Source organism: Brachyistius frenatus, unplaced genomic scaffold (assembly GCF_029030835.1).
Source record: "Brachyistius frenatus isolate BFR_SWC_R1_liver_20210118 unplaced genomic scaffold, ASM2903083v1 Contig_10, whole genome shotgun sequence".
Taxonomy (NCBI): Eukaryota; Metazoa; Chordata; class Actinopteri; family Embiotocidae; genus Brachyistius; species Brachyistius frenatus.
In genome coordinates, this window is record NW_027210609.1 from 4980001 (window position 1) to 5007209 (window position 27209).

General features: G+C 39.8%; 2 protein-coding genes across 2 annotated transcripts in view; one reads left to right on the forward strand and one right to left on the reverse strand.

Moving 5' to 3' along the window:
- necab3 (N-terminal EF-hand calcium binding protein 3) overlaps positions 1 to 18345 on the reverse strand; it is a 35857-nt gene extending 17512 nt beyond the window's left edge. The window contains exons 1-5 of the mRNA XM_069690995.1: positions 18055 to 18345; positions 13541 to 13565; positions 4981 to 5089; positions 3225 to 3250; positions 1703 to 1800 (exon numbers count right to left, since the gene is read on the reverse strand). Of these exons, the coding sequence (XP_069547096.1) occupies positions 1703 to 1800; positions 3225 to 3250; positions 4981 to 5089; positions 13541 to 13565; positions 18055 to 18192 (396 nt within the window). The 5' untranslated portion in view covers positions 18193 to 18345. The remainder of the gene's footprint in view (positions 1 to 1702; positions 1801 to 3224; positions 3251 to 4980; positions 5090 to 13540; positions 13566 to 18054) is intronic.
- A 793-nt stretch (positions 18346 to 19138) lies between these two features.
- Positions 19139 to 26656, forward strand: rbck1 (RanBP-type and C3HC4-type zinc finger containing 1). The gene is made up of 12 exons (XM_069690996.1): positions 19139 to 19422; positions 19882 to 20026; positions 20352 to 20448; positions 20698 to 20896; positions 21429 to 21577; positions 21696 to 21869; positions 22292 to 22452; positions 22652 to 22748; positions 23510 to 23689; positions 23788 to 23886; positions 24804 to 24947; positions 25075 to 26656. The coding sequence occupies exons 1-12, from the start codon at positions 19293 to 19295 to the stop codon at positions 25153 to 25155; spliced, it is 1656 nt and encodes a 551-aa protein (XP_069547097.1). The 5' UTR covers positions 19139 to 19292; the 3' UTR covers positions 25156 to 26656.
- Positions 26657 to 27209: the final 553 nt, after the last annotated feature.

Here is a 27209-nt window from a genome sequence, read left to right on the forward strand (position 1 = left end):
TAATAAATAAATAAATACAGTTCGTTAAAAAGTATGGTCAAACTACATATTTCATTTGTGTGTGTGATGGAATGTAAAGTTCATGGATAAGAATGTTAAAAGTGCAGTGATGTATTTTATGTGTTCCTCTTTTGATAGAAGCAGTTCATTGGATTGAGTGATTTCGGTCGAGAGAGGTCGTATAAGGTCACATGGTTGCGCCGACGCGTGTGGACACGCAGAGAGGGAGGAGGTTAATGAGCAAAGTGGTCAGGAAAAGTATCACGTTTCCTTAAATCTTGAATTATCAGCGAGATAATCTGCAGGACTGCGTGTTTGAGAAGTAGCAGTACACGTCCACACCAAGTTTGATGTCGCTGTGACCTGCATTCTGCTCGTTAATTCAGCGAGTGGTCTAATTAGCGGCGTGGACGGACCGTAGCCTGCTGCCAGCTGACCCAGCTCCACTCAGCGGCTTCCGTGTGGACTGTTTTGTCACGGTGAACCGAGAGAGGACCACCAGATAGCGCTCTGAGCTACCCGGGGATTGCGCACAGTTCCTCTGTCAACGCTGGATAACCACCCCGCCCAGTGAACCCCCCTGTCACCCTGCATCATCCTGCATCATCCTGCTCCTGGACTGAGGCCTGTGGACCGGTAACTGTCTGCTGGACTGCATTACTCCAGGACAAGGTACCGCCTGTGCACTGGTACTGGTGTGCATTTGTATGTGTATGTCACGGTCAAAGTGAAAAGTGTGTGGGGAGCAAGTTATTTGGTTTAAAGGAAAGTTATTTCCTTATTTTTTTTTCCTTTTTTTTTTTTTTATTTGATTTATTTTTTGTCTTAAATTAAAGTGGGAACTATTGTATTTAATTATAAAACGGTTTCTGGGTGTGTTCATTATTTTTTAAAGGTTAAAGGGTTAGTATAGGCATTCAGTAGCTACATTGTGATATCGGTCTGTTCAGTTATATCTGTGAGGTACCAGGTTTCTTTATTGACCCAAGACTTATCCGGACACAATTAAATTAAGTAAATAACTCGGTGCCCTATCTACTGATTTGGATAGTAGACGGGCTACAGAATATTGAACATCATTATAAAGAAAAGATTCCATTATGATTGCATTGAAAGAAGGATGAAAAGTCATTACTTTCAAACGGCATCATCTATTCAACTGTGTTCATTCAGGATTATAATTCACCTGTTGTTCAGTTACAAATAAAGATATATATCTCGTATAAAGGCAGTAAACTGACATCACAGGTATTTGTGATTGGATGACATTTGTGACACTTCTAAATATATAGTATAGAAGCCTACTTTTGGGTAAAATTATGATATTAAGACAACCCTGCTGTATTGTGTTTATGTTCAGGTTGAGATGCTTTTGGGTGAAACTCCACAGCTGCTTCCATGTCCCGCTCTGGCCTGGGCTGTCTTTTCTCTTCCTCTTTTGTTAACTCATCACTTTTGGGAGACTTGGTGCAGCGCACCATCTGTGCAAGCTTCCTCTAACGGCCAGGGATCCGCACTAAACTAAACTGAGGACATTTCTGGAACTAAATCCTAACTTTGTGTGTATGTCAGTGTGTGCGACATCTACTCGTTCTCACGCAATACAAGTTTCAGTACCATAGAAGACTGAATTAAGATAAATTCCCATAAAGCCAAATGGTTTACAACATAAAAGTCAGCATGCATTCTGCTGAAATCTTACCTCTTTAGTTTTATCCATTGCCTTTAAAATGGCAATATTCAGGCTCTCCAGAGATGAAAGGACATTTAGATACTCGCCGAGGTGCTGAGAAAAATAATCTAACAGGAAATAAGAAACAAACTGTCAGCTTCATTGCGATGTCAGAACAATCAAAAGTTGATTTCTCATCTATAAAGTTAGACACAAGTTCATAGACCGTATGTTGCCATGGCAGATTCCAATTAATAGAAGACAATGACGAGAGAAGGGAGAATATCTTCCATACGAGTAAAAATATCTGTTTTGTTTGATTTACAACTCAACATGGAAGAATTTGATGTTTATATTGTATGCGTCGGTAACGCTTGAGTTGTTTAAATCATTTTCATCACCTAAAATGTTTTATCAATAGAGCTCATTCACTCCTGTGTACTGTTGATGACAGAAACTTGGGAAATTCATTTCACATCATATGTAGCCAACTGTTGTTAAGAAACACCGACAATCTGTATGTCACAAATGTATTAAAAAAACGGAGAAATCCACGTATATAAGTTTCTGAATGAACCACAGTAATTGTGTGGGGAAAGTTCTCCAAACCATTTATAGTACGACAACCGTATTTAGTTTTTACTTCTTAATTACAAATTTAATTTGACTCAAACCGAAGAGTGCACTCGATATATAACACCGTCAACAACGTGATCCAAGGTTAATGGAACGGCAGCGCCCTTTACATTCCTCTCACTTAGATCCAATTAAGTTATCTTACTGAATTTTACACCACAAGAGCAAAGCACTATGACGGCTAAGTGTTCAGTGAACTAAATCTGAGATAAAAGAAGCATTCTGTTGTGGAAAACAGTCAACTTCGCTTGACGTCAGATGGGAAGGATGCCATTCCCATTCAATAAATTATGCAGAAGTTTTATTCTGGGTACAACTGGTATTTACCGCTCCCTATTTCTTCACTTTATTCAGGCCATCTGACATGCATGCCTTTTCAAGTTGATATAAAAAATGGGTCAATAGATCAGAGTCTGATTTTTGCCTTCATATGCACAGATTAAAATTGACCAAAATCTAAAAAATAGAGAGGATTTCAGATTTACCAAAATGTCAAACTTTTGAAAAATCAGTTTATTCGCTCTCCTGGGATGAAAAGATGAGATTATTGATACCACTTCCGAGCCTGTAAATATCGAAATACCACCAGCAGCTTTCTAACATAGCACAGAGTGGAAATAAGGAAACAGCTGTTTGTTTTGTTTGTTTTAATTGAGAAAAAAAAAATAAAGACTGTTTTCCGTCTTCATACTATGCTAACCTAACCGTTTGCTCGTTGTGAATTCGTTAGAGGCAGATTACATAGTGGTGTTAATCTTTAGAATAAGTAAGCTTTCAGACATTTTGAACAAAGTTGTCCATGAACTAATCACCTAAAAATAGGGATCCACAGACAAGATAACTAAAGCACTGATGTCAAGACAGGAGTTTTACAGGAACAGAAGAGAGTGACACATTAAATCAGACAGCCACCAACCTGATAGCTTGTCAGTGTCCAGATTGCTGCAGGGCAAAGCATAAAAGGAGATAAATGGGGAAAGTATTACGAAGTTAATTAGGCAAATTCAAAGTCGTGCTGCTCTTCAATTCTGCTTGAGAGATTTTGTGGCTTCTAACTGAAAATTACAGCATTGGGACAAAAAGGACTCACACACACACACGTTTGACTTTAGTGTTAAAACCATGTAGTTCACTAACAGCACAACCTGTTGTTGTCGTTAGCTGAAAGATAAAATAACATTTGTTCTGCTTAGAAAATGTTGTCCTGCACTTTGTCATTCATCAAAAACATGTCTTGTCAGAAAATGCGCGTTAATGCAGTTGTGGCAGTCCCTTTTCTATTTTGACTTAATTCACTGCTGTAAAAACATTAAAATCAATACTTCTTTGTTTACCCCCTGTGGCAGAAATGATTGTGTCGGAGGCTGAATAGTTGTCACTGTTTGATAAAGGCTGTACCATATATGAAAAGTTCCCCTGTAGCTTTAATGGCTTTTTACAGGTCATTTTCACTGTCTGTTGCAAACCACAAGCGAAGCTGGTTAATGGCTTGTGTCAGTAGAAAGCTCACACAGCATCTTCGACTAACAACAAACCCATCTCTTTTTGTCAGACACTGTTGCACATTTGCATTTTGATGGCGACAATAAGTCCCCTCACATCTCTATTGCAAGCTTCCATCATAATGACCAAAGCGATCATTTTTGTCCTTTTCTTTTCTGTTAAGAGAGAATATTCTCGGCGCTATGTAACTTCAAGCATCATCACCAAAAACCTGTGCAGGGATCTGGAAAAGGTTTTTTTCCATTACCATATAATTAACAGCAGCGTGATTCAGAACAAGAAAGCCCTTTAATCAGACTTCAATTCATGCCAGCTGCCTCAAAGCTTGGAGAGTGGATAGAGAGGTCTCAGGGCTATTGTGTCACATCACAGAAAGTCCTCTTCTAGCTCCAAAAGCAAGTTATCACAGTGATGGAAGAACTGGCATCACAACAAAAACTGAATGCCGATTAGTTACTGCAGCCAAACACTGTATTCACTCCAATTGGTTAGTTGCAAAAAAGAAAAACCTTGTTTAAAGTCAATTTCAATGCGTCTCTGTGTGTTGGGTTTGTTTATGCTTTTGAGTGATTCACCAATCACAGTGTATTTATCATATTACCTGAGCTCATACAAACAGTTTGACAGCCAAGTTAGAAAACCTCGTTTAGCCCCCCAGTGTTGGCACAATTTCAAAGGTGTGGAGGGGAAAAAGTTGCATACTGATCAATTATCTGCTAAAGACAATAAGGGAAACAGGCTTTCGACAAAAGATGAAACTTAAAACATTTACATGTACCACAACAGGGGAGAAATAGTCTTTTCCTCTCTGGCGGCAGCAAGCTGAATGTTTACTTTGGAGTTGTGAATAGAGTGGCTACTCTGGAGCTGATTTTCTTGATTGCATTTAAAAAAGAAGCAGGTTTTGAAGTGGCTGGTGTAGTCCACAGTATTGTATGTTCAAAAGAAGGAGGTGAACATTCATTCAGTCCGCTCGAGTTCGGTTGCAGGGCTGATTTCCCTCCCTCCGACTGTAACCAATGACTTGAAGTAACACAACAGTTGAACACTGTTGTGAAGCATTTTAATACAGCGCTTGTTGAAATATAAAACCTGAACCTCAAACATTTCTTACAGATTGAAATCAAACACTATTTTAAGTAAAATAAATAAAATAAAAACAATCTCACTTGTTCTGTCGACCATCTATGGAGTAGAAAAGCTCCTGCAGCTCCTCAGTAGTCAGGATCCCATCAGCAAAGTAAGCATTGAACTCTTCAAACGACAACTTGCCATCATCTGAAACACCGAGGAAGATTAGTTCGCCGTTACTGCAAAGACACAATCGTGTAAACAATTCTAAGATTGTAACATTTCAAGGCTTTGTGAATCCCAGAGGGTCCGTGTGTATTCAGAATATTGATGGCTACCATTTATGTACTTCAACTATTAATACACTGGTAATCCATTGTAATCTGAATCTATTGAATCAAGAGTCCTCTACTCTTGAACTCTCTACAGCACACTCATTGTACAAGCTTATGAGGACCATCTCGCTTCAATCTACATCTTTGTTACCTTGTACCATCTATTCTGCAGCGGTTCTGCAAAATCAAAACCGTAATGTAGCAGGGATGCAAAAAGCTATAAATTTCCCTGCTGATTTTCCTCATTAATTGATGGCTAGTTTAGTCTCTGAAATGTTAATTTACAATAATATAAAACATACAGAAACGGGACACATTTAAAAAGATGGAGCCTGAATGTTACACATTGTTTTCTGATACAAAAAAAAATACAAAAAAATCTTGAAACTAATCATTTAATTGACAAATTGTCTGAGCATAGATTTTAGCATCACATTTTAAGACAACACTAATGTATACATTGTATGTGTGCTATACAACAATGAAAGACTCTGAAAGTCTTTATAGATCAAATCGTAATGCTGCAAAACTTTGCAGAAGTTTTCCACAAAGTATACAATGAAAGGAACTGCAGCTTGTCAGCAGATTGGACTTTTCTCCTGCTGCTCCAACTAGTTAACTGTGAGCACAGCTTGACAGACAATGCAAAGAAAAATCAATAGCAGAAGATAAATAGCTCGGTTGTCATCCGCAAAGAAGTGCTCCTTCGTGAGCCCACTATCAATCTGTCTGCTAGCACAAATCAGTCAGCAGTTAGGCTGCCAGAGAGAAACTGCAAGATCTTTTAATCCTCATTAAAGAGTCGAGAAGAACAGTTAGACTGATATCTACAGAGACGTTTTCTGAGCCGCAACAGACACTCTTCAAATCTTAAGTACACTGGAAGGATTTGGGGACTTAATTAGTCAATGTCACTGAAGAACAGAACGAAAATAATAAGTGATAAGGACAGCCAGGCCGGGCGTACACACGAATGAGTGTGACTGTGAAGTTGTTGAATCGGGCAAACAAGACTGGTTTTGTCATCGAGTCAGGCAGCTAGAGACAAACCAAAGCAATCCAGGCATGTCGTTACTGCATGCATACGGAAACTCTCACTACTCATTTATAACCTGGCTCTGGTTTTAAAACCTCTGAGTGCAGGGCGGCCGTTGGCTTTTCTGCCCCCCGTCTACACAGAAACAAGAGACAAATGAGAAGGTTTAATATGCCGTGGACTTCTAGTTGGCTGACTCTGCAAAGCTGAAAACTCAAGGGCAAGCATGGAAACCATCTGCTCCTCTGTGACACTGCTCATCATTACCACTGACCAGAATGCGTAATGTGCTGGTCGATATGATACGTTGCCCTCGCCGCTTTGCCCTCGCTTGTTTTTTTTTTCAGACGGACCTCGTATCTTTTCTCTGCATGCCTTTTTCTCCTCCACTTAAAGAGCAAAACCAAACGAATAACAAGGCTTCACAGCTTTTGTGATATATATATTTATATATATCTATATATATATATATAGATAGATATATATAAAAAAAAACACCCTGTTCCTAAATTGGCTTTTTGCCTCTTTGTTCCATGTCAGAGGTACAAAGATCTGTACCACTATAGCAATCAACTGCAAGAGTTTGAAATGAGATTGCGAAAGAAAGAAAGCTGTCGTTTTTATACTTCAGGGCTATAAATCAGCTGTTAATCTTGTATACAATTATAAATATACATAAAGTTTGAAATGTAGCATTGCAAATGAGTCCGCAGAACGGTAAAAAGAAAATCACTTGGATTGACACAGTCATGCACTATTCTTCACCGTTGGGTTGTGCTTTAAAAAATGATTTGCAAGTTTGAGCACAGACTGATCTGTCCTTGGTTTAAAAGAAAGAACATGTTATTCTGAATGTTAAGGCCATCTCTCTTTCATCAAGATTTTGTATGGAGCAATTTCAGTAGCATGCATTCATGCATTACTCACCAACTTCAGTTATATATTTTGTCCCCTTTGTGCTTAGTTCATGTTCCAAAGTTGACTTATTCTGCTGCCATCTGTACTCAGTTTGTGGAGTAAGAGAATAAATATCCCTCCACATGTCTTATTCCCGCCCGCCTCGCAGTGTTGTCTTTGGAAGGATTTCTATATTTGAAGAGCCAGACGGACAGCAGTAATGCTCAGACGTGACACTCCTCAATTTGATGGACTTATGATGACAGCTGGCAGGCTCCTCCAGTCATTATGACACTTCTGGGTCAAATGTCCTCATCATAAAAGAGGATGACTGCAACAAACACACAAGCCCTGACCTCCGTGTGTTTGACTTCTTCTATTAGTAGAAAGTTTAGTGATTCTTTTAAGGACTTCAAGTTGGCCCGTGGCACAGCGCTGCTGTTTTAGAAGACATACGACTTCTGAAAATGCAGATCTTTATGTTTGGATTAGAGCCATATCAGCAGCAGTAAATGAAATACAATAAATCTCAAGCGAAGATGATGACAGATGGCATCAAAACATGGCATTATCAGTGGAAAGACCGGCAGTCAGGTGGGGAGATTATGTGTTTGTTATGTTAAGAAGCATACCTCATGGTCTCCCTCTGAGCTGCAATGTATGCCTCTTCACTTCCATCACACACATCTCTGCTGATAATTTGAAGGATGCAAAGAACAACTGTGGATGGAGGAATTGATGCAACACTTATTTGCCAAATGGGACGTTCTTGTTCAGTCAGGTGTTATTCTGAATTGATGCTTATCATTTATGATGTGTTATTCAGCTGTATTATTTGTCACAGGGTTTATACTGGTTGTACTGCTTTGCACTGACTTGTGGAGTTTTGTTTTTTTTAACTTTAGGGTCACGACCCCATGTGAGGTCACTTGATAAGTACGTAGAAAGGCCCGAGATACGTTTAAAGAGCTGGAATACATTTGTGCTGGGGTCATGATCATTTTGGTATTTTCTGACAGAAACCTGCTGTTGGTCAAATTCTACAATAGTGCCTATACTCCCTCCCCCTCCCTCCTCTAGAGCTTGCAGATGTCTGGGAATTGACATACTGTTGAATCTGAAACTGTATTTCTCTGAATGTATTGCTACATTGTACTTATTTGTAACAATGTTTATATGTCTCCTTCAATTTGAGATCAAACAGTGTGATGCACATTTTTTTTTTTAAACAATGCACGCCAAGGAAACTGCCGTTAAATCAGTATTTGTTTTGCATCGTGAAATACAATTTTAGCCCTTAATCAGAATATTACAAAAATGGGTGTACAAGACAGTCATTAATTGTCATAGGCTCCTACCATCCTCTTACAGTCCAATTAAAGCAGCTACAGTACCATGTCCACATACTAAAGAGATTCACAACCCAAATGCCAGCTGATCACTTTAAATTAATAAATCAATGCAAGGTCCAATGACATATAGCTGCTATACGTTCTCTCAGTAGATCACCCAATCCAAAACCACTCGTGTCTTACACGTGCTGGCTGGTATTATGAAGATGATTTCTGAGGCATTATTACCATCATGTTTCCAGATAATGTAAAGGTAATGTAATTTTACAGCAGCAAATTCGATGATTATCCTGAGTAAACGAAACAAGTTTTATGATGAATATCTCAAATCACATCTGCAAATGAATCATTCTCTGAATAAGCAAATATTTTTGACTTGATTTTAAAGGAAACATGCACTATTTCTGTAACAAACCTTCAACACATTTAAATTAGATGTGGAACCCTTTTACTTTTTATTCATATAATAATGATAATTTCAAAATAAAAAAAAAATTCTGCTAGCGAAGTAATGGATTAAGACAAAAAAGCTACATAGAAACAATACTGTTTTTTTTTGTTTTTTTTTAATGTCTAATGATTTCAAAGATCAGAGACAAAAACAAGACGTCAGAGTTACTTCACCTTGGTGCCATAATAAGAATTATGGGTATTCCAAGGGGTTACACCAAGACTATACATTTATCACTGAAGCAATTTTGTCAGCACAGCTGTTTCATTTGAAAACAATAAACTGACAGTATGTTGACAAAGGATGTGGCAGAGAATATTACACAGTTAAATGTGTAATATGCTCTTTTTTTTAAATTGAACTGAAAACAGTTTAAGTCTCCATACAGCACATTGTCATGCAGTAAAATTCCATTATGGCAGAAAAAGAGCATATTTCTAAATCACACTGTGGGTTGAGGCAAAAGCAATATGCATAAATTGCTCTTTAATACCGAGCCAGAGGAATCACTTGAGAATTTAAAGGTGAGAAAAATGTTTCCAAAGAAAGTGTGAGGCTTGTGAAGGGTGCTGTTTCTAACAAACGTTTCTAATAACGAGAAAGAGACAGCTCATGTGTGGCCTTTTCTCCGTTACAGCTAAAGAAGTCTGATTACTCTAAAGAAAGTGTCCATAGTCCGAGTAAACAAGAACCAAATCAGAAAGTGAGGAAGTCCTGTAAAGTAGGGCACAAAGTAGGCCGCACTCATAGCTCTCCAAAGGTTAGTCCCATTGCAGACTCTCCTAAGTGGTTTATAAATTCCCAACGAATGCATCACAGCTTCAACAGCAACTAGTGTTACGAAGAGAGTCTTGTTTCTTCATGGTAAAGTCTTATGCACTACCCCACACCCAAACCATTACCGATTCTGTTATTCTTAGTATCAATGCTCTACTAAAGATGGGTCCCACCAGGCCCTCTGTGAGGTACTCTGAAACCTGCGTCTTATTTTCCATATCCTAATTTAAGCCTGTACGCTGCTTTTACATCACATGCTTCGAGATTCTCCACTTCACTAATGGTTTGAAGCTGAAACGTACGGACAGAAGAAGGTTGATTAAAAGCTGAGGAGAGAAAGAGGAAATGACCTCTTCACCTATCTGGACCATTTGCTCTATGTCTATATGGTACATTTTGAGTATCTGGAAAAGTAAGAATAACATTTTCAGTAGAAGGTTATGCGTGATATTATTTTTTAATATATTTTTTGTACATAAAATGTTAGATTACATATAAAAAAAATTAAATAAGATTGCTGATGTGTGACCATTTTGGAGCAATTAAATTGTGGCAGGTTTGGGGATATCCAAGGGTTTATTATCCGCAGGATGCACACGGGTGCTGTTTTAGTCATTAAAAGCAGGATATGCTTGCAGTAAGAAACTTGTGTGAAACATAATTTAATCGGAGTTGGACCATATCTAAAAAAAATTTTTTTTTATAGTCAGCTCTTATCTTTGACAGTTATTTCAACTTAAGGGCCTAACTACATGGTCCCTGAATTGATATTATTTTGTCATATTACTCAAACTACCTCTTAATGCATCTTATTTCATCCAGTAAGTCAGTGAAAGGAGCAAATGAGATGTTACATTATGTACCGTAAAATGGATGCCCACATTATCAATGTCAACTACAAACATCTTTTGATATAATACATTTTTGTTATTCAACACGTTGTGAAACCGTCATCTTTGTTTCTTCATTATACATATTTGGTGCAATCCGAGTGGAATTGTCACGGAAAGATAACGAGCTGTGGATATAGGACAGTGGGTTTTCCTTCTGTTTTCCTTTCAGGTTAATAGTCCTTCCCCCCGTTTCTCCACAACTGGTTCAGTTGAGGCAGTTATCGCAGCCAAGCTTGTTATAATAAAAATGTTAACGGTGAACGCGTTTGGCTGGAAGCAACAGAACAATTCATCACGTCTAGGACTCGTCATAGGCATTGTGAAGAGCTGCTGAGAAGTAATTGTTGTTTGGCAGCAGGCTGATTACAGACCCTGTAAACGCATTGATGTTCACTTCTTCTTGATTTGTTTTGGCACCTTATTTCATCTGTGGTCAGAGAGAAATAAATATCTGTTTGGGAAGGGCATTCTTAGCCACAACAACAGAGGAGGAAAGGAGGACAGTTATCGTTATACTAAGAGGTTGTTCTCATGGTCAGTTTGGCCCCTAAATATGATAAATGCTGGCCTATCAGCCTTGTGTCTGTCCTAAAATTATCCACACTGTATTGTCTCATATGTCTATAGGACCAATACAGTAAACCAGGACATCAAAATAAATGTTTCTGAGCCAGTTTGTGTCACATTTTCACTCATTCTCTTCTTTACTTGTTACATTTAATGTGAAAGCTTCAGCTCCACTTGCACCAGAAGAATAATCTGCTTTCGGTTGTTCCGCCAGATGTAATCAGACCAACATGGAATAATTTTGTACCATTATAGCAGCACTTAAGGACAAAGGACTTCTTCTCTCAGCTAAACAATAACAGCTTAGATGCAACTCAACCACAAACAAAAGAAAATACCACCTGATTTTACAAAAAGCTTTTTTGAGATCTGCTTTTAATACTGCATAACCTACAGCTCCAGTTCAGTCTCATTTCCTGCGACTTCTTCACTGCTGCAGTTAAAAGAATGACTCGATTTGCTGAGACAGCGGGAGGAAAAGTGGGTAGAACAGTAGGTACATTTTATGACAATACCAGAATGCATTTAATATCACAGAGATAAATGCAAACTAGAACAAACCCCTGTAGTGCCTTTGTTCGGTTTGATTGACACAACTTACAACCGTGAGGTCCCCTTGAGGCCCTTACACAGTGCAGTAACAGCCATCTTACAGGATCATTGATCCAACACTGTGCAAGATAGGATCAATACAAATTTTGATTGCAATCAGGCCCTCAGGAAAACTGATACCGAAAGTGATACAAAAATGTAGATAAAGCTTTACTCAACTAGAAGGGCGCTTGGAGCGTGCAAACTACTGCCAAAGCCAACAATCCACTCTTTTGTGAAACAACAAGTGTGGCAATATTACAGTTGCACCGGTTCTGGTTTTCCCCATTGAAACTACTGTCTCTGAGTCCACCATAATGACTGCTTGGTGTGCTAAATTTGGGCAAGTACTGTACATGTGTATCCCAGAGGATTAGTGGTACCTGCGGGTGTAAGTTGTAATATGGATTCATCGTATTTCTAGAATGGCTTATATTTTGTCACTATTGAACTTTACTGCTCTCAGTATGAAGGCTTACTTGTGATTTAAAAAAAAAAAAGTAGTTTGGGAGGCAGAGACTTTAGCTTTCAGGCTCCTCTTGTGTGGAACCAGCTCTCAGTTTGGGTTTGGGGAGCAGACAGTCTCTCTTCTTTCAATATGAAGTTGAAACTTTTCTTTTTGATCAAGTGTATAACTAGGGACGACTAAAATGACCCCATCCCTTTACTGTGCTCTTGTTTGCTCTCCAGGCATTTGCTACTACTGCATGTTGTTGTAACAGTTCCTTGACCATGATATTTTAATGTGGTTGTCTTTTGTTTTATTCACTATAATTGTAACATGTATTGGGACAAAATTCCGTGCCGATTTCCCCGCTGTCAATAGATTTAAAGTAGATAATGAATTACGGCCATCTAAATGGATTTTAATATGTATGGCATTTAGTAGACCAGATGCCTTGTTTTGCAAAGTTAATATCATAAAGTGTCAAATAATTTGTGGTTCTGACCTGTGATTCGTATCTAATTTGAAATGTAATGGGTTCTTCTTTGGCATGTGCTACACCCATCCACAATATTTATTGATAAAAAAATGTAGTTTTTCCCGTAATGCTGCTGACAAACAGATAAACAAACAAACCACACCAAAGATGACGCCCTTGGAAGAAGTAAAACCGGTACAGTAAATATATACAGTATGTATACCATATATGCTACTTGTAGATATACACCAGTGCAGTACCTAAATATATGTTTTTGGGAGTGTCTTTAATCCATAAATGGCATCGTTCTTAGGGCCCATTACTATCTCTGATCTGCTTAGAGAGGTACTTAGAGAGTTGCGATGGTTAGACATGGCCTTGGTATGAAATGTGTGAAAGACATGACTGTTTATGACAGTAATCGGAGGAGCATGTCTGACACACTGACAAACATTTAGGGGACAAAAATTATCTTCTCGTTACAAGGAAAAAAAAAAAAATCCTTGGCTCTGCCTACATTAACATGACTCACATTCATTTTGTAAACAGCACCCAGTCATCTGTGTTGACACTGACAGAGAGGTGCTTTATTTTGTGTGACACATTCTTCCAGTCTTGGCTATAATCCAGAATCTTAGCATCGTTTTAATTGGGTGGAAGAACTTGTCCAAGCGTGAGAAGGAAATGAGCTTCACTTAAAGAGTCATCCATGCAAATCTCTCCTTTTTCTGCACCCAGATTGTCTGAGGCATAATAACAAGAGGAAGAATGCATACAACAAGTATGCATTGTGACAAATTATTCATCACAAAACATATTATGTATTATTTACTCACCATTTTTGTCTGCTCTGCGGAAAATCTGAAAACAAAACAAAAAAAAGGGGGGGGGCGGTTATTACTTCTCACCAACCATAGCTGAAGGGAACCTTACAATACGCAGATGTAGATTTGTCAAAAACACAATAGGGTGGTTGACATGTGTAGTATATTTGTCTGGTTACACTTAACAGAAAGATCCCATGAACATTCACTCAGAAAAAACTATCTGTATGTGTGAATCATGGTAGCATAAATGCCAAGTGATGAGTGTCAGTTCTATAATCTGTTTTACAATTATCATTTCTAATTTCAGAAAAAAAGAGCCCAGACTGTCATCTTGTGAGTGCCTCAATCTTAACAGCAGTTCATACTGTACACAGACGAACTGCATTTATATAACAGCTGTTTTGTTTTGGACAGATTCACATGTTTTATTCATTACTGTAACTGTTTTACCGACTGGATGTAGTGCAGTCAAAGTATAAACATTCATTATTAAGTATTTATTATAAACATTTTTGTTACATATACTGTATATATTAATATAAAGGAGTAGTTGTCGCCAAGGTAACCACTAATGGGCAGTCCAAACATCAGTTACTACAACTCTGAATCCTGATTCGGCTCACTACCTTCGCTGGCAGGTGGCTTCGACTGCTCTGCAAGTGCAAACACCACACTGACAACACACTCCAGGTTTCACCAGCGTGTGACTCAAAATTGCATTTTCACTGCAGACATTCTGACACGTCATAGCAGGAAGAGCACAAGCTGAATTACATTTTTTGTTTAAGCCTTGCTACAATTCTCATTTACTATACCTTTACATTTAAAAAAAAAAAAAAAAAAAAAAAAGCCCTCGGTTGTGGTATTTCTGGCACCGGTGGATTTTCTGCCGAAGTCAAAATGTCTACAGTAAAAAAGACTATTCATATACACTTGAGCTATTGCAGCTGCCAACTGCTGTTGCATCTGCTAACTACTTATTGTTGGCCGGAGTCCACTGCTGCGTTGCAGTTGTAATACCCAGATCGTATTTGATTTAAGCTGATTCATGAATTTACAATTCAACTTTTAATTATAACAATGATGCACAGTATACAGACGTCGCAGTGCAATCGTATTAGGTTTGGTTCCTTTTATTCTGTTGACTCTGATGCGTCATGACGTGGTTTATAATTAGCATGGGAGGCTGAAACACTTAAGTCATTTGGATGTTTAATAATAGCAGTTGTGATGAGGATGTTTCTAAATGAATAGGAGCTAAATGAAAGGACACAAAACTACCATCTCAAAAACAATGACAACAATTAGTCTGTTTATGCCTCACAAAGCTCTTCTGGCACTAACACACTGTGTACAAAATGTTGAGAAATTGAAAAAAGGGCTGTGAGACATGTGAATTAAGAACCTTTTTGAAATTTGCAAACAACCAAAATATCATTTCAAAAATCTGTTATGAAATTGACAGTGTGATCAGTCTTCTTCTGATTGTGTGGCTGGTCAACTGTTGGCAGGGATTATTGGTATATTTGTTATGGAGTCTAAAAAAATGCTAAAAAAAAGACACAAAAAAATGTTCAACAGAGGTTTACATATTCAAACTGCCAACAACAGCAACAATATAATTGACCTTTTCTTCAAGGTAGAAAATAATAAACTTGCATGACACTAATCAGCTGAAATCAACAGAATGACTGCAGTATGGATGACTCACTCACTCATGGAAAGCCAATTGTTGGCTGACATGAACAGGACACGAGGACGTACAATATGATGGATGGTTGACCATATAAAAGGTATTAGTCAGCTGCTCGCAGCCTGGAGAACAGGACCTGCTGTCTGTTCAATAAAGGAAAATTCAAGCATGGAGTGAATTTAGAAAACTACGTGTTTGGCTTCACCCAGCAAGCATAAATTACAACCAAAACAAAACAGTTCAGAAAACACAAAAGTTTATATATAGAACACAGGCTGTTCTATTCTGTTGATTCTATTCCATCAGTCATCCTTTTCCATTGTTAGGAAGGGATCAGGACTGAAATGATTGTCAGTTTTGACCAGCAGGTTATTAATAACAGCACAATCTGTCCCTCACTTTCATTTTCCAAAGGTCGACTAGTTGCAGGTCTTCACTTTTTTCCTCCCTCTGTCAATTTCTGCCTTTCTACAGCTTCAATCCCACCTATAACAAGACCCGGGTCGTTTCAAATCACTTCACAACACACTCATTGCTCTTTTTTTTTGTCGAGACCTGAAGGTGACTGTAAAGCTGCAAATTGCTGACCTGTGGTAATTGGTTAAAGTAAAAATGTTGCTTCTAACAGCGTGATGTCAGGACATTCTCAACCCTCTTCATTTAATACATGTGAAATTCATGTTCCACCTGCTTTAGGCTTCTGTAACTGTACAGTAAATCTCCTTTTCTATTTCAGTCAGCCATCTATTCTTTTCCTCTCTGGCACTGCTACCCCACTAAACAAAACGTTTCCCCTTCTGGTTGTTACAATGGAGCGCAGGTGGCGTTAGACTTGTTTGTTGTTTGGTAGTATCTTTGGTTTCTCCATTGCCAGGTGACGATAATGCATCATTTACAGCGAGCCTTGAAAAGGTCAGATGTGCTTCCCAGAGCGCTGCTGTTCTGATCTCATGGTGGCAAGTACTAATACGGTGGGTTCTCTCAGGCTCTGCTGACACTATTTTGTGTTCGGAGAAAGATGAAACCGGATCATATTTTGTTGAGTATATTGTACGTGCCATATTCTTATACATATATATATTTCTAGTTTTTTTTTTTTTTTTTTTTTCAACATTCTCTCTTCAGCTCAGTAGCAGCAAAGCAAGAGCAGAGGCCAAAAAAGATGAGCATCAAGAGAGGGAGGACGGCGATATGAGAGAGAAAGAGCTGTAGAAATCAGAGGGAGTGATGGGAATAAAGCAAGCTTCGGAAGCACAAAACCACTGGATACATAAAACAAAGATATTAAACAAGCAGCCAACAATGTGGATGATAAGCCAGCCTTGCACAGCCATTGCCAGCATCATTAACTGTCCCATGGCCTTTGAATAGGACATTTCTGAGGCATTGCATGATCTCTGTGAGCGCTTCCAATCTCTGCATCTCTAACATTAGTGACTGGCTCTTCTGCCACATGTAGTTTGTTTATCTCTGGTTAAAAATTGAAAATCAATGTGTACCACTGCTTTAGCATTATCTCAGAAAAATCAATCACCTCTCATTTGCTTATACTTTAGGCACACAAAATGTTTATGCAGGTGGATTTTTTTTTTTTTTTTGACCTGCTGACTTTATGCAGCCCACTTCGCACTGAGGGGACTGATGAGAAAAAAACACAGCAGTATGAGACAGCAGGTCCTGCTTTAAATATCACATTCAAATTCTCAAGTCAAAATCTGTCAGCTGTCCCCATGGAATTATTATTGCAGCAACCTGATGCCAGGAATGTCTTTAGTCTCCGTGCATTATTCTCTTCGCCAAAGAAGAGTGGAATGCAATAAATAAATTAGTAAGAATGAATGAGATGGAAAAGACAATGAACAGAGAAACATGGCAACCAAAACCAAGACTGCATGTCCCTGTCTGACTGGGGATACATATTTAGGATGTCTTGACTCTACTATCTCCTGTAAAGGTTGTTTTAGACCATTTAAACACGTGTTGAGGAGGAAAACATCAAGCAGGAGGGGCTTGTTCGTGTGTTTTGGCTCAATCAAAAGCAAAACTCAAGGCTGAAGACGAAATGCGGGAGACACTTTGGTTTCAATCTCCATTCAGAGGCAATGTGCACTTGTTACACTGACATTTCTGCAAAAGTAAAATGTCCCTGATTAGACGAGGCTGTCTGGGTACTGCATTAGAGTCAGAGTAGACAGAAATCTCAGTTAGTGGGAGCTCACTTGGAACCATCATTGGTGTGCGTACCCCCAACAACAAGATGCAAGGTTTCTATGGCGTATCTATATTTGGGGTGGGTGTCACCGTATGGATGTTTATGTGTAGTTTTAATGTGTACGTGTGTGGAAAAACAGAGAGAGAGAGAGAGAGACAAGTCACAGCAGTCTAGAAAAAAAAATCTATTGCAGCAAACATGTGATATGTTGTGGTTCAAAGCTTTTTGAAAGGCCAAAAGTGTTTGTACCTGAGTGTACCAAAAAGGAGAACCCCCAGCAGCCCCTAAACATGTCCGACTGAGAGCTTAATTTATCATGCAGAGGCAGCAGCTGCAGCTCTTACTTTTCTCTGACACGCAGCACACGCACACGCACACGCACACACACACACACACACACACACACACACACACACACACACATATATATAGACAGATAAAGGGGGGAGAACATAAAACATTCTCACTTTCATGGGATATTGTACAAAGTTTAAGCTAAGTGAAGGAGTCAATATTGTAAATTAGATAATAATTAATATACAGACTAAGCACTAATCTTTGGTCTACAAATACCACTTTTATATGGTTACGTATGAGTAACAGAGCCGATCCACTCACATCATGAAAGATAGTCAGCCCCTGTCCGGCGCTGTGCAGCAGCTGCTGCTGCTGCTGCTGCTGCTGCTGCTGAGCCCGAAGATGCTTCTGTTTGGCCGACAGCAGGCACATAGTGATCATCTCTGTACAAGCCAGCATCTTGGAACACGTCGAGACACACCTCGGAACGAAGTCTTAAAAGGCTGACGTGAAAGGAGAGGCTGCAGAGGAGAGGCAGAATGCAGGTGTGAGAGATGGGAAGTGAAGGAAGGCAGGCGGGCGGGCGGGCGGGGAGTCAGGGATGCTCTGCAACTTTGTGCTGCGCTGCTCATCACAGCCTCCAGCTCCTCCTGCCGGAGCCGCTGTGATTGGCTCGTTTATCTGCGCCGTGCGTCAGAATCGAACCGCTCCCCGTCCCCTGATCAACACTTCTGCAGCGAGTCTTTTAGTTTATGCAGGAAACACAGTCGTTAAATGCTTTAAAAGAAAAATATAGTCAAAACTGCAACCCGCTGTAAGGATGTGATACGAGGGGGATTCGTTTCATTTAAGAGTTGTTGACACTTATAAACTGCATTCTTCTATGTTGTGCATTTTATAGTATAGAGTTCAAACATGCAGTCAGTTTACAATTTCAATTAAATGTTAAGTTTAACGTTTCAAAATCGGGAGCCAAAGACGAGCTCTAAAACTGAACTAAGCCAACGTTTGACAGACACTGCACTCTGCTGGAGGTTGGACGTCACTGATATATATATATACACACAAAAATACAATTATTAATCAATTGTATTATCAATTATAATCATAGTCCATTAAAGTGGCTAATAAAAGACTTGCATTTATATTGTTTTACTTCGAAATAATTATTTAATTTAAGGGCTGTAAAGTCTAATTGGTGTTGCGTAATATTGTTTACAGTGATTTGAAATGGTGAGAGAGAAAAAGAATGATAATGAATAGCCTAACTAAGTGAAACGCTTCTCTTTTTTAAAAAAATTTTAAGAATCATTTTCATTGTTTACAAAAATCAACATCCTGAATTAGAAACTTTAAGGAAGGGGGAAGACGAGGGGCGGAGTGGATCTATTCTCTTCCTGAACTTCAGTCAGTTTCGCTTTCCGTTCTACCTGCTTACCAGCTGAGAAGTAAAACCTCGGAGCAAACGAGCAGTTGCAGCCAAGCGGTTTAATTTCTTCTTATTGGGTCTAGAAACTAGCTTTCCTCCTGTTAAGTCGAACAGAGGAAGTGACGGTCGGATGAGCCACAACAACACGGACTGGGAAGGTTGCATGTCAATTTATTTTTCTGACAGCTCTGTTATTGTATCTCACTTTTCAAGCGGGATCATGGCTGCTCAGGTTCCACCGAGAGTCAACTTGAAGGAAGGTGAGCAGCTCGGCTCAGTTTCGATTTTGGTTACGAAAGAATTGAACCTAATTTCGTGTCACTCACTGCATGCTGTCCTACTCAGTGAAAAGTTTTTATTCATTTTTTTTTTGGTCATTTTTTTTTATGCGACAGTGTTCGTATGGATTTGTTTTTGGTGCGTCTGGGGATTGCGATTCTGTTGTTTCGATCGGTCAAACGTGTTCTCTGAAGTCCTGCCAAATTAGTCAGCGATTTCTTGTTTTATTCCCCCTTCGGACCACTGTGCGTGTTTCGAGGACGGGATAGAGAGCGATCTGTAGTCGTTGCACCACATTTGACGTAAAACGGGTGCCATCCGATGGTAAAAAAAAAAAAAAAATAAATAAAAATTAAAAAAAAAAGCCGTCATGGAAGCGAAATGAAGTGTGCGAAAACAAGTCACGTGAGGATATGACTCTTGGTGTGCTTCCTGTGCAGCGGAGCAGCTCAGCCTCTCTCTGAGTGAAGCCCTCAGCAGCGGGGACTGTGAGGAGGCAGTTCAACTGTGCCAGAGGCTGTCTGAGCTCCGGGTTCCAGTGACCGTCAGCATCAGCAGTCGGGCCTACTGTCAGGAGTCGATCAGGTGGGACACCGCTGTCTCTCTGGGTGGGACTTCCCTACTTATTTTAAGAGTGTGTGTGTGTGTGTGTGTGTGTGTGTGTGTGTGTGTGTGTGTGTGTGTGTGTGTGTGTGGGAGGGGGTTCCTTCTGAATTGGGGCTGTGTAAGTGCATGAGGGCGGTCAAACACAAAACCCCGTGCATTGTATGACTGTGTCTCTCTGTGTCTGTTTCTACTTGCTTGAAATGTTAAAAAAAAAAAAAAGAAAAAAAGAATTGCCATGAACATTTACGTGAATGTAATGTAAAAAAAAAAAAAAAAAAGTGATAGGTTGTGTTGTTTTCTAAAGGTTGAAGGTGGGAGTGGCGGACGCTCAGTCAGATGACTGCATCACAGTGATCGTTGTGGTTTCTTCTGGCATGACAATTGCGCAACTTAAAGACAAGGTAATATCCCATCAGTCTGCAATATCTAATGTAGATTATAACCACTGAACTGAGCCGGGATCTGTTCATTTATTTGACCTCTTTCTTTGCTATTTTCTATATGCTATTATCTACAGTATACTGTGCTGGTCGGTCCGCTAGTTTTTGTCATTGCGTTTGACTTTTTTTTTTTTTTAACGCAGTTCTTAAAATGGAAAAACCAGTTCCATTCCATTTGATGATCGCCCATCCTTTATTTTCCATTCACAGATCAGCCAGGACTTTGGGTTCCACCCGCTGCTGCAGCGCTGGGTGATCGGGAAGCGGCTAGCTCACGACCAGGAGACGTTATACAGCCACGGCGTCCGGCAGAACGGAGACCAGGCTTTCCTGTTCATCCTCTCCGCCCATGCTGCTCATCTCACACGCCATCAGCACAAGCAGGACCAGGAGCTACAACGCATGGATAGTCAGAACTACACACTCGCATACACACACACACACACACACACACACACACACACACACACACACACACACACACACACACACACACGGCTAATTCCACTGTCAGTTAATCCATTGATTTAGTCTTGTCAAAGATACGGAGAAATACTCACGGCAACAACCGAAGCCCAAAGTGATGAATGACCTCATTTAACTATTGACTGAATACGTTCACAAATTTACAGATCATGTAGTCATGGCAGTTGATAAAACACAGCAGGCAAAACCTGAACTGAAGTTATTCAGGCAGTACTTAGGATGTGCATCGGTGCATAAACTTTGGAGTTATGGATACAAATAGAAAAGTAAAATTTGTATTTCACAGTGTTTGCTGTTTGATACAGACACATTTTGGTCTTTAAAATAACAGCATTAAGGTTCAGTAAGAAGTCCTTATACTGAGATGTGTTTCTGTTATCACCAGCCTTGATCGGCAGTCGATTTAACAAGTCAGCTGGGTGCACTGAAGTTTTATGTTGGTAATCTGTTCTCAGGTATCGTGGATTCGATGCAGTCGATGCAGCTTTTTCCCAGAGGGCTAGGTGGAGAGAAGACTGCTCCTCCTCCTCCTCTTCCTCCTAAAGCCCCCACCGCTACTAAACCCACTGTGCCTCCTAAACCCACTGTGGCTCCTAAACCTCAGGTCAGAAAAATCAACTGGACAAGATGTCTTCAGTGTGCCTGACCCTGCAGCAGTCTACATACAGCAGTACATGTATCTAGGAGCGGTACAATCATGCTGTATGTCTGTGTTTGTGTAGTTGGGCTGGCCCTGTAAGGTGTGTACGTATGTGAACAAGCCAACGCGTCCTGGTTGTGAGATGTGCGGAGATGAACGGCCCGAGGATTACAAGGTGCCGGACATCTACCAGCCAGACCAGCAGGAGGTTGCGTGGATTCAGCAAGAGGAGCTGGCCTTGTTTCAGTACCAACAGGTAAACTGGGCTGCTCATTAAAAATGCAGTCAAGCAGGATTCCTGAAATCCTTTTAGCGTTGGTGGCATAAGGCATCAGGTTAAAAACGCTACATTTTGTCCTGCGTCACATTTTTGTCTATATTGCAGTTTTGAGGCTACTTGTTATTGTCATTCGGTCAGCACATATTTTGATATCGTGTTGAAAATACATGCAGAAGTGGTGGTTATTATCCTTGGGGCAAATAATAATAATAATTAAAAAAAAAAAGTTATTAAAAAAAATTATTGGTAATGCACGGGGAAACTATTCAAGCTACAATAACCTCTCTCACCTGTTTCACTTTCTGTTTTCTGGAAACACTGAACTAAGATGTTTGTTATGAGTCACGTACAAATTGCGATTTAAATGTCCGCTTTGTGCACTTTACTCTGCGATGAAGGCTAAGCAGGAGGAACGAGAGAAGAACTACTTGTACCTGTTGTCGATCGAAGAGCAGAACCTTATCCCCAACGCCACAGAGATGGATTGTCCCATTTGCTTCTCAGCCCTGCAGCCAGGAGAGGGCATCGTGCTCAGAGAGTGTCTGCACGCCTTCTGCAGGTACGAGAGGAAACCGATTTGTAGCTTTGTCGTGTGACGTGAAATAGACAGAAATATTGTGTGCTTTCCGAGGGCCCTCCCCTCTTGAGGTGTAATTCTTTATTCTCCAGGCAAAATGACAGTATCAGCAAAATGTGCAGTTTTGAATATTTCATGTAATTATACATTTGTATGTTTTTATGTGCGTGTCTTTGTTCAGGGAGTGTCTTAAAGGGACAATAGTGAACAGTCAGGATGCTGAGGTGTCTTGTCCTGACAATTGTGACAGCAAGCTACTGGACCGAGAGATCAAAGACGTGAGTACAAACGAAGAGAACAAAACAAGTCGGCGCGAGCCACACAGCTGTCTCGGTTGCGTGTGCTGAATTGACTAGAGAGTGGAGCCTTCTGTGTGAAGCTGGCCAGCTAGTGTCTACTGATGGCACGTGGGGTGTCAAGGGAACGCGGGTAAAAATTGTAGCTACGGAAACAAATCTTGGTTTCACTCTCCCCCCTGTAAACTGCATGAAAACTAAAGATTTGTGCCAAAATGTGTACAAGGATTTTTATGAAACTGCTTCCAAAAAAGGTACCGCTATCAAAGTCAAAGCATTGGTACCATTATTGAAAATACTTAAACGATACTCGGCCCTCCGGGCAACTGGGTTGGAAGAGGCCTGTCGGGCGCTCCTAGGAAGCGGCGGAGAGTAAATACCAAGTGATCGGCAGAGAGACAAACTATGAACTGGCAGCAGGGTGTTGGAACAAGTCTGATACACAGCAACTCCGACTCGCAATTGCTGCAGGGCAACGGGGCTTGTCGGGTCCCACGTCTCGGCGGGTCAACAGAATATTAAGCGGGGGTAGTTATACGTTAGGCTCACCGGTGTCCGGAACGTCAGACCTTTTACTCAAACGTCAGTGCTCCATGTTTCATAGTCATCCATCACTTTCTCTAATAGAAACCCCTTCAACAAGCAGCAGGTAACACCATCCGTATTCCTGTGATGAATGGGTGTAGATCCGACTCTCGCTCTGTGTCTCCGTAACATTTTTCTTCCTGTGATCCCGGGTGCAGCTGCTGACAGAAGAGGAGCACCAGCGGTTCCTGGAATTGCGTCTGAGCATTGCAGAAAGCCGCTCGGAGCACAGCTTCCACTGTCAGACTCCCAACTGTCGAGGCTGGTGCATCTACGAGGACGAAGTCAACGAGTTCCACTGCGAACTCTGCGAAGAAACCAACTGCATTCTCTGCAGGGTAGCGTCATGACATTTCTTACATGAACTGAAGGTTTTCAGTTGTCGTGCGGTAACAGCAGAAGCGGCGAACGTCAAGGATGTTGTGTTTGTTTTCAGGCCATCCATAAAGAAATGAATTGCAAGGAATATCAGGATGACCTGCGCATCCGAGCACAGAACGACGAAGCGGCTCAGCAAACGAAGCTCATGCTTGAGGTAGGCCCGCCTTAAAGCTGTGTGATAACCCAGACAATCAAAATGTACCTTTTGACGACAATAGACAACAGACAGAAATGTACTCGCAGGCAGTCTCTTATCAGTTTGGATGAAGAAACGCTTGCAGTACAGCAACGTTATTTTAAAAAAAATAGTAAACAAAAGAGGAAATAACTTCCTGTATAGCGCTCCAGGTTTCTATAAAGCGGTGCACTGCGGACCAGAACAGGTCATTCTGAAGGCTCTTAATATGAGCTTCAATGCATCCTAAAGGAGCTCAACAATAACACTGGTAACTATTTGTTGGTTAAAAGTTCAAATTGTACTTTTAAAAAAGTAACGTCATGCATAGATGTTCTTATCTAATGGGCTGTTCTGATTAATTCTGAGTAAAAGAGAAGTGTCTGTTTTCTTAACATTAATTTATAGTGTTTTATCAGTTCTTTTACCCATTTGGGGCTTTTAAGTACTTTTTTTAGGCTGTCTCCAGGTAGATCAATAATTAATATATCAGTATTCATTCATCTAACCAGCAGTGCCTCAGGCTCTGTAGTCTTTATCCGGATTGCTTTCTTTACTTTGGTTCAGGCTTTTACTGGATGCTCTTAATACAAAGAAAGTCGCCAATGGCTCGATGTATGATCTTTAGATTAATATATTTAGGTGAATTTTGAGTTGGATGGATGATTGGTATTATGTAACTGTTGGGTGTTGTATTTGTGTGCTTTTAAAATCAGAATCAGATGTATGGACCAAATATGTGAACACACACAAAGCATTTAGTTCTGTGAGAATCACCATCTCAGGCATTATGAACTGCATTCAAGTCTCATTTAGTGTTAATAGTCTTTAGTAGTTTTTTTTTTTGCATTATGGCTACTGTACATTTCATGGTGTTCAACTTGATTTCACTATAGAGCCTGCTGCAGAATGGGGAGGCCATGAAATGCCCACGGTGTGACATCATCGTCCAGAAAAAAGACGGTTGTGATTGGATCTGCTGTTTGATGTGCAAGACGGAAATCTGTTGGGTCACCAAACAAGCTCGATGGGGACCAAATGTAAACACATATTTGTGCATGGAGCTGTCACTGTGTGTTAGTTCAGTGTTCAGGAAAGTTGCTTCTTTGTGGATTTGAGCTGTGCATCTGACTTTTTTTTTTTTTTTTTTCTGTCTTTGTTTTACAGGGCACTGGTGACACATCCGGTGGATGTAAATGTAGAGTCAATAATCAGGCTTGCCATCCGAACTGCCAAAACTGCCACTGAGGCAGGCACACTAATGAACATGTATTACACACAGCTGGAAGTACACACAGGAGACATTCAGACCTCGTTTGATGCGTTGACCTTTGGTTTAATGCTGACTATATTAATGTGTTCTTTTGGTTGTTTTCAGCCTTGTTTTCAGTGGTGCGCTGGCAGGACTCAGGCAGGACCTTTTTTCTTCTGTAACAACTGATAAACATGCTACAGTATAGAGCCCAACTGATACTGGGTTATTGGGGCTGCTGCCAATACCAATATTAGGGGTGTAAAAAATTTTTAAAAAAAAATCCAGATTTTGATGTCTTACCTGATGTGTTGTTTATGCATATGTACTGTTTGTACCGTATATATTCATATACAAACACACTTTTTTTTTTTGCACTGATCCACTGCAACACGTTTGGTACTTGTGACAATCATTTTTTAATGTTGACGGGATATTTTACACTTTCTTGTCCACACTGACATCAGTGCATGAAACAGAAAACGTCACTGGGAATTTAAAAAAAAATGGACATACCTATAAAAAAAACCCAAAAAAACCCAACAACACACAAATGGAATCATTTCCAATTTACCCATAAGCCAATATATCAGTTGTCCTCTACTACAGCATACACAAGTTGCTAGCTACATCTTCTACACCTGTCTAAGCTTGACTGCGATCATCTGCTACAATAATAATGATGGCTTTCTGGGGAAGAATTCATGTTTAATAACACTCAACAATTTAGTTTGGTAAGCCAGCAATGATATTGTGTTTACGGGACTTTGGCCTCAGCTCAAACCTCGTACTTTGAACAGGACGCAAGTAAACACACGGAAACATTTGATCCTTTCCAGACAAAAATGCCAAATAACAAAAGGCTAATACACGTGCAGTATATAAAAATGTTACTCTACAGCTAACTACTCCACAAGCAAGGACTTTCTTTGGTTTCCTGTGAATGGCTACAACTAATTAACTACTGCGAACGATAATTTCCATCATTCAATAATTTAAAGTCATTTAGTCTACACACAACAACAGAGCTACTAACAAATGAGGTTTCCAATTACTGGATGCAATGTCTTCCAAATTAAACTGAACTGGATGTTTTTTTGTTTTTGTTTTTTGCTGGATAAGTGACCAGAACTACCGATTTAGTAAATGGAATTGTAAACGAGGATTGTTCTTTCAGCCTCTTAACCAGACTGTGGTGAAGGAGTTTTTTTTTTTTAATTTTTTAAAAGTGTTTACATTAATGAATGTGTTTATAATGCAATCCAGGCTGCTCTGACACACTCAATGACTTGGGAGTATTAGGTTTGAAACAAAGCATAGTAAACAAAGAATCGATGCCGTGTTTTATCCAGTTCTGCATTTGCACTTCTCAAGTACGAAGGAATTAATGTACTATTACATATCATTTTATTTTTTTTCCCTGTCCTTCTAAGGCTTCGTGTGCTTGACTTGTATATGAAACATCTGTCTTGAATAAATTTTGACCTTTTGCCTGAAGTCATGAAGCACACATTTGATAGATGGACTCGAAGCACTATAATTGTTGTGCTTTTAAACCGAGATTAAAAAATACAATACCATTTTTTTTTTTTTTTAAAGACGCTGTTTTTGAAAATGTTAGCCTGAACTTGTCAATCAGTTCCAACGTTCGTCCTAGCTGCTGTTTGTCAGCTCTGGTGCTCCTCGCAGCCTGACTACAGGTTACATAAGGTTCCACGCTAACTGTAAAATATTCCCCATAAAAATGTAGTTGTATCTTTATCCCATATGGAAACAATGCATGTGACAGTGACCAACTTTGTTCCAATAAACTGGAACCACAAGCATAGCATGCTTGTTTTATTGTACCACAATTAAAATGTGTTCACAATAAGATAAAAGGGCTGATCTGACAAAGGTTAGCTGAAGCTGATGAAGTGTTGCTGAGACGAATGGTGGGCAGCTGAATCGAACTGGATAGATGAAGCTGTTGAAGTCTGATCAAGTATAGTTTAGGATGAAGAAAATTCAGCCGACTCGGTTTTTAGTTTTGCCGAATAAGTTGAATTTA

What these genes read in the sequence shown, in the direction of transcription:
- rbck1 (XM_069690996.1), top strand. Translation starts at nt 19,293, where the DNA reads ATGAGCCACAACAACACGGACTGGGAAGGTTGCATGTCAATTTATTTT. An exon ending in TACTGTCAGGAGTCGATCAG is followed by an intron (nt 20,027 to 20,351) that starts GTGGGACACCGC and finishes TGTTTTCTAAAG; the next exon opens with GTTGAAGGTGGGAGTGGCGG. An exon ending in GGAGCTACAACGCATGGATA is followed by an intron (nt 20,897 to 21,428) that starts GTCAGAACTACA and finishes ATCTGTTCTCAG; the next exon opens with GTATCGTGGATTCGATGCAG.